The following is an 8,309-nucleotide window of genomic DNA, read 5'->3' as shown; positions in this document are numbered from 1 at the left end:
TGTAAAAAAGTGTTTTATTCTAAGTTTTGTTTTATATTTGTACAATATACTTATAAAAAAATACGACCTAATTTAAAACTTAAAGCTTAATACCAACAATCACCACTTAAAATTAATATACATAATTTTAATTTTAACAAAAAAAAACAAAATTTTCTTCAAGAAAATGTCAAGTTCAATAGCTTTTAAACAAAATTTTCAACTTCAGCACATGTTTACATTTTAGCCTTGGGTATGTATTCCTTGTAGGTAACCTCACGCCACCATTCGGGACGTTCGAAAACTCCAGGAGCCGATTAAAACGGCACGTTTGCAAGTGTAAGTAGATCTAAACATAAAAAATAATTTGAAAAAATTACCATTTTTCTAATAAAATTTTTCAAAAAATTTCACTTACATTGCCATCACTCATGCCCAGGGGTGAATTTAAAATGAAATCTGTTGGTGCTATGGCATCCACCAAAGAAATGGCCTCATTTTTCAACGCTGGCAATAACTGCAAAATGGCCTGTTGATATAACTCTATCTGTTCATTGTTGCGGAAATATCCTCCCTGATAGAATATGCCCACATGTTTGGTCACTAGATGAGCACCAAACATGCTTAAAAGTTTAAGTAAAACATGCTTTTCATTGGACTGAGGTAAGTTCATAACAAACTTATAGAAAACATAATAGATAGAGCGTTGGCCATAGATAATAGCCAATGGTTGGGCATTGAAGACTTGCATATTGTTGCGTGTTTCGAAGGCATCGAGACCTTGACGTTTAAGGGCCTCTACACGCTTAACGGTGACATCCAATTGATAGGCCATCAGCCAGTTGAGAGCTTTTAAGTAGACCTGCAGGAAAAAAGAGGAAGATTTAATTAATTTTTTTATAAAAAAGTTTAAATATTTTTGATTTTCTATTGAAAATTTCCAGTTTTCATAAAAAGCTTTTAATTTACTATAGAAAAATTGTAAGCTTTGCTAAAAAGCTTTTAATTTTCTAAAAAAAATCTAAATTTTTTCAAAAACTTGTAATTTTCTTTTAAAAATTGTAAGCTCTCTTAGAGAGCTTTTGATTTTCTATAGAAAATTGTAAGCTCTCTTAAAGAGCTTTTGATTTACTATAGAAAATTGTACAAAACAACAAAATCCACTTACTATGATGACAAACCGCTTCCAGAGGTGTCTTCTCTTCACCCTTGTACTTCAAAATCTGATCCATATCTTTTAGGAATGTTACCGATTCCATAGGGGAAACTTCCTCATACTTAGCACCACCACGTCTCAGACTAACCAACCAATTGGAAGCCTGTTGTATTAAGGTATTATTTTCACCCTCATAAGTACAATTGGCATCGTTGTCATTGCGCAAATCACCAATGCCGGTTGCCTTCAAATAACCATGACCACCACAGGCTTCACGACACTCCTGAATACCATCACGGGCCGCCCAAGTGCATACCGGTTTAGCGGCTGAGGATAAGGCATGCAATTCCATGCCTATACTCGACATATCTTCACCCATCATAGAGCGTATGGTCATATCAACATTCTTCAGGCCCAACCACATGCTGAAGATGCGCAAAGCATAGGTGGTGGCTAAATGGGGGAAGAGACGATACTGCTGGGATTGATATTCAATAACAGGCCATTCTTCTACACTTTCATCGGGACCAAATTGACGACGCGCTGCTGAGTAACGGGTGGCTATAACCATGGCTTTGCTTAGAGCCACATAACCCAAATTACAAATATTAACACGTCCAGCAGATAAGGCACCCAAGGAAGCACCCAAACGTTTGCGGCTGTCCTTGATAGGACTGTTGTAGTTGCCCTGTTCATCAATATCACCAGTCTTGGACAAAAGGTTCTCCTTAGGAATGCGGTAATTGTTAAACATGACAAATCTTTGAAAAAAAAAAAAAAAGATTATTAACCTGTGGACTTCATACAAAGAAAACACACAAAAACTTACCCATTATCAATACCATTCAAGCCCACTTTCTCACCCAAATCACCCACTGTGACACCGGGATAGGCCAATAAAGTACGATCATCTCTTATGGGCACCAAAAAGGCACTTAAACCCACATAAGTATCATCCGGCACATAAAGCTGAGCATATACCACAGCATGCGTACAAGTCTTACCCAAATTACCCACCCAACATTTGGCCGCCTCAAAATCGGGTGTATGTATTATAAATTCCTGAGTCTTATTATCATATGTAGCCCGGGTACGCATACCACGAGCATTAGTACCATGAGCTATTTCTGTCAAAGCAAAAGCACCAACAATTTCTCCCCTGGCAATTTTACCCGCATATTTACTCAAACGTTCTGTACCCAATTGCAGGATGGTACTGGGGAACATACCATTCGATAGGGAGTACTTAACAGAGAAACTAAATTCATAGCTAAACATAGCCTGGGCAACGGCCAACGAGAGATGAGGAGTGGAGAGGTATTCATTTAAACCGTAAAACTGTTGGCTGTACAGTAAATGCATACGTTTGTTGGCCAATTGACGCTGACGCTCCAACGAGGGAGTTTCAGGTTCACGTTGGAAGTCGGCATGTTTTTCCATAAAGTTCCAAATACGGTGCTGGAAAGAAAGGAAGGAAAAAACGAATTTGATTAGAAATCTCTTACAGAGTTGTAGAATTTATATAGAGATAGATGGACAGAGTTAAGATAGATAGATAGATAGATAGATAGATAGATAGATAGATAGATAGATAGATAGATCGATAGATCGATAGATAGATAGATAGATAGATAGATAGATAGATAGATAGATAGATAGATAGATAGATAGATAGATAGATAGATAGATAGATAGATAGATAGATAGATAGATAGATAGATAGATAGATAGATAGATAGATAGATAGATAGATAGATAGATAGATAGATAGATAGATAGATAGATAGATAGATAGATAGATAGATAGATAGATAGATAGATAGATAGATAGATAGATAGATAGATAGATAGATAGATAGATAGATAGATAGATAGATAGATAGATAGATAGATAGATAGATGATAGATAGATAGATAGATAGATAGATAGATAGATAGATAGATAGATAGATAGATAGATAGATAGATAGATAGATAGATAGATAGATAGATAGATAGATAGATAGATAGATAGATAGATAGATTGATAGATAGATAGATAGATAGATAGATAGATAGATAGATAGATAGATAGATAGATAGATAGATAGATAGATAGATAGATAGATAGATAGATAGATAGATAGATAGATAGATAGATAGATCGATAGATAGATAGATAGATAGATAGATAGATGGATACAAGTCATCTATCCATCTATCTATCTATCTATACAAAAAAAACTGCCGCCATTCGCCAAAACAACGTCAACGAAATTGATTTAAATATTTGGGCCGAAATCCCGGCGGTACTGCAATACCGGGCCAACCCGTGACAGAGGTGGAGCAAGCCCCTAAACACTCCGTCTATTTCCAAAAATCAGTTTAACATTTGTTGTCCTCCGATGGAGGATCTATCAGATGTTAAGCTGATAAGAACAGATACTACACTTTGATCTTAGCCATAAGGCCGAGAAGCGATAACTAAACAACGCTAAAACTAAAATACTTATCTCTAAAAGTATATAAACCCAATGGGAATTATAAAGTAAAAGAAATGTTAGCAAAACAAAATAAAAAAGAAAAAATTTGAAACTACTTGTTGCTTGCTTTTACTTTTTTCAGTCATATGTTTTAGTTGTCAACCACCCCTTTCATTGGCATTTAAATGTTTAGTAAAGCATTTGTTATTGTTTTTGTTGATGTTTGCTTTAATGCTGTCATTCGTTGTTGCGGGTACATATTTAAGTGTGAGTTTAGTTAATACATAGCTGTTTTTGTAGGGTTAATCGTTTGGTTTTTAAAATAATACCCATTTAAGCAGGAAATTATTATATATTGTTAATTGTTTTAGTTTATTTATAGTTTTTAAACTGTAGGTGGTTTAGTTAATCTAATCAATTTGCTATAATCTTAAAGTATTACTACACAAATACTTAATAAATTCAAAGTGCAAATGTACTAAGCACAACTACAGTAAATGTGAAAAGTAGACGTTTATTATTAAATTTCGATTTCTAAGAAACTAAAACTTAATAGAAATTTTTTAACGATTTTAATAGATTTCAAGTAGTTTTATTAAAAAACCGAAACTAATATCATTTAAGTTACCGTTACAGCCCCCAAACATTTCATACAAATTCCCTTACTATCCTAGCAGAAACCCTATTAAACTACCCTCTAATTTATGTTTACTTTCTTTTATATGTATCAGGTAGCCATTTGGTTTTGGTTTAACATTCCTTTAGTTTTCTATTTACACTTTATTATTTCTTGGAATTCCCATTTAGTTTGTTTTGAAAATAGTATAACTGTTTCATTTTTTGCCGTTAAAATCACTCTGGCTTCTCTTCAGTTGTCGAATAAATCTTTCGCCTTTTACTAAAGATTTCCGTGGAGAGGAGCACTCTAATGAGTCTAAAATAGAATTTTTTGTGAAGCCTGAAATCCCCTTGGGGTTTTTGGGCGGTAAATAATAAATTTCAGAAAAAAAACTTTGTTGGAGAATACCAGAATCGGGGTTTCAAAAAATCGATTATTCAAACAGTTTTTAGGAGTTTCTTAATAATAAGATTTTACTAATATTTTGTTTGATTTGCTATTAAATGCTTTAAATTTTAGTACATATTAAAATTTAGTACATATGCAATTATAATTTATATTTAGTTCAAAGTCCAAAACATTTTTATACAAATTTTGTTGTTTTATACAGACTTTAACCCCATGACGTGTTCTCTCTGAATGTTTATATTAAGTCAATGAACTCGAGGAGAATCTTCTATAAAATGTATTTAAATTTTAGTTTATTTAAACAATTTAATGCTCAATTCTGCTATATGTTGGACAAAACTATTATTAACACTAATAAAACCAACGGGTATTAAAAAACCCAATAAATTTTTACTGAAAATATAAATTTTTTGTGAAAAATCGTGATTTCAGGAACATTTTTAGTAAAAAATCAGAAAATCTAATGCGCCAGACAAAATCAAATCGAACTTTTAGTACTAAAATAATAATTTTTGAAAAAAAAACTTTAGCACAAAATAAGATTTTTAGTACTAAATTGAATCTTTAGTATAAAACCAGATTTTAAGTACAAAATAGTAATTTTTGAAAAATTTTTAGTACAAAATAAAATTTTTTAAAAAAAACATAATTTTTAGTACAAAATAAGATTTTAGTACAAAATAAGATTTTAGTACAAAATAAGATTTTAGTACAAAATCAGATTTTAGTACAAAATCAGATTTTTTGGTGGAATATAAAATTTTTACTACAATATCATACTTTTTTAGAAAAAATCGGATTTTTAGCACAAAATATATAGTAGTTTTTGTAGAAAACCAGATTTTTAGCACAAAATCGATTTTAGCACAAATTTAGATTTTAATACAAAATTCAATTTTAAGCTCAAAATGGAATATTTAGTACAAAATTTGATTATCATAACAAATTCGTAATTTTAGTATAAAATCGTTTTTAGTTCAAAATTAGATATTTAGTACAAAATCGTATTTTTAGTACACAACCAAATTTTATTAATAGAAAATTGATTTTACTAAAAATCTGAATTTTTTATAAAAAAACAATTCCCTTTTTACGGGAACAATATATAATTTTAAACATTTTTTAGTTCCAATTCTATTTCCATAGAAACGCTTGGGAAAAAAGAAACTTTTGTATAGTAAGTTTTGTTATAAAATTGTGCTTAGTTTCAACTTCTGTCTCTAGTTTCCATAAAATTTTTAAAATTTCATTTTTTCCAATTCCATTTGGCATAGGAACGTTTGTGTAAATATGAAAATTTTCTAATTTTTTTTTTATAAAATTGTTGTAAAATTTATTTCTAACTGAAGTTTTATTAAAATGTTCAAGTGTTTCCTTTCCGTTTTTATAGGAACGTTTTGGAAATTTTTGGGTTTCCTAGAATTTTACTTTAATATTGTAATACAAAGAGATTCGATTTCCATCAAAATTTTGAAAATATTTAATGTTTCATTTCCATTTTTAATAGGAACGTTTTACAAATGTTTCTATTTTTGGAGATTTGTTTATAAAAAGTTTAAATGCTGATTTTGAGTTAAAAATTCAAAAAATTAATGTTTCATATTCCATTTCCATAGGAACGCTTAGAAAATTTTTGGGTTTACTAGAATTTTTTCTTTAATATTGTAATAATTTTAACAAAGAGATTTGATTTTAATTAAAATTTTGAAAATATTTAATGTTTCATTTCCATTTTTAATAGGAATGTTTCACAAAATTTCGTATTTTTGGAGATTTATTAAAAAATTTAACTAAATAACAAGTTTATGAGTTGTTTTTGAGTAAAAAGCTAAAATAAATATTTGTTTTCATTCCATTTCCCGGGGAAATGTTTAAGAAATTTTGGAATTTATATGAATTTTTCTTAAATATTATAACAATTTTAACAAAAAGATTTAATTTACAATAAGATTTCGAAATTATTTAATGTTTCATTTCCATTTTTAATAGAAACATTTTGAAAAAGTTTTCTGTTTAGGAAAATTTTGTTAAAATTTAATATAATTATATTAATATAATAATATTATTGTATCATGATCAAGATATTCAAGAGATTATATTAAAATTTACATTTTTGAAAATTTGTTAAAATTTTGATTTGAATGAGATTTTGTGATTCTCATATTACTAAATTTATCTTATTTTGTATTAATTTTTAATATTTTACTCCAACCTAAATAACCCTCAAGGTATTTTTAGTGTTAATTAGGTTAGTTTGTTTTTGTTTTGCTCTCTTCTCTTTAGTTTCATTCTTATCTGTCATTAACAAGTATTTGATAAACATTTAACTATTTATCACTTTTTCTAGATTATTGTTTTTAAAAAAATCATCAATAAAGTAAAAGTTATTAGACTTTTTGAATTAAAATTTTAATTTCCCTTTTTCTTTAGACTTTGCTTGGAACAATTGCCAAAAGATAAGCACCAACAGACGTCTGTATACACCAGACAAACTGATTAAAGTTTTATAAGCAAAAATTGAACTTAAATATATAAAAATGGACTTTGTGCTTTTAACACATTTTATTTGAAATTTTAGCAAATAATTTTCTCACTTTTCTTTAAAAATTAACACTTACCTTTAGTCTTATGTGTTCTTCACCCTCTAGCAAAACATTCATACGTTTGTAACAGAAAGAAGCCTTTTCACGATACACTTTCAAAGGTCCAGATTTGAAATCGGGAAATATCACTTTGTCTTCCAAAATATTTTGCACATCCTGGGAATCTTTTACCTCTGTGTCAGCACTAGAATTATAATATTGTTCATGCCAAAGTTTAAACATATTTAAATTAGACATTTTAGTGAAATTTGTGTGTAGTTGTCGACGCACTAAAAGTTTCCAATGTAAAGACATGTTAAATTACAAAATTTCCTATAACAACCCAAAGTCCAGGCAGAAAACAAAACAACTTTTGTTATCAAAAAGCTTTTTTGTTTTTGTTTCTATTGCATTTTACTGGCAAATTCTTTGTTTTGTTTTTTAGCTTTTAAGTGCAAAATTGTCAACACTTACTTTTCAAATTCCTTCAATTGGACCATTATTTCTGTTCTATTGCAATTCGTAGTTTTTGTTTATAGTAGTAAAAAAATGGTCAAAAGTGAACACAACCTTTTTCTTCAAAGGTTTTAACAAAACTGTGTTAAATTTGCTATTATTAAGTGTTAATATTTATTTAATACAATATCTAATCTATTTATGATTAGGATTTCAATTTTTATATCACTTATTTTAACCGGTAAGTAATCGTTGTTGTTTTTTTTCAGAACACGTCAACTTTGTCAGATATATAATACTCTTAACTGAATTTTTCAATTATATTGACAGATATTTTTCTGAATCTTACACGTTGTTTAATAGTTTTTAACTTAATAAAGTGTTTTTTGTTCAAACATTTATTATTCATTCATTGACCTGTTCAATTTAGTTAAATTTGTTGGCTTTGTTTTGTTATTTTCTTTCGTTTGTTATAAGTTGCTCTCTCAAACAGCTGTTTGGTCAGTGTTTCTCAGTGTATTTATTTTTAACGTCATATTAGAGTTGCCAGAATTATGCGGCAGGTTTACAACCAAATTTGTGGTTAAAAATACATCGGCCATTGTCTTCTTTATTAATAACTCGGTCATTTTTAAACCTTTAGAATC

The 8,309-nt window shown here is 29.3% G+C and overlaps 1 protein-coding gene and 2 non-coding genes across 3 annotated transcripts; 1 reads left to right on the top strand and 2 right to left on the bottom strand.

Moving 5' to 3' along the window:
- LOC119607623 (peroxisomal acyl-coenzyme A oxidase 3) lies at positions 1-7,569 on the bottom strand. Its single transcript, XM_037961620.1, is given in 6 exon segments — positions 1-302; positions 305-328; positions 398-835; positions 1,140-1,896; positions 1,965-2,593; positions 7,243-7,569. Coding segments are annotated over 6 exon segments (2,214 nt in total). The 5' UTR covers positions 7,522-7,569; the 3' UTR covers positions 1-215.
- Positions 3,400-3,596, bottom strand: LOC119607635. Its single transcript, XR_005231745.1, has one exon. It is a non-coding gene; the product is annotated as a U2 spliceosomal RNA (small nuclear RNA).
- Positions 4,450-4,577, top strand: LOC119607636. The gene has a single exon (XR_005231746.1). It is a non-coding gene; the product is annotated as a U5 spliceosomal RNA (small nuclear RNA).
- Positions 7,570-8,309: the final 740 nt, after the last annotated feature.

Source organism: Lucilia sericata, unplaced genomic scaffold, assembly GCF_015586225.1.
Source record: "Lucilia sericata isolate MDLA Ls3-8-SP2 unplaced genomic scaffold, ASM1558622v1 Contig000720F_arrow, whole genome shotgun sequence".
Lineage (NCBI taxonomy): Eukaryota > Metazoa > Arthropoda > Insecta > Diptera > Calliphoridae > Lucilia > Lucilia sericata.
This window is presented reverse-complemented; position numbering and strand designations above follow the sequence as displayed.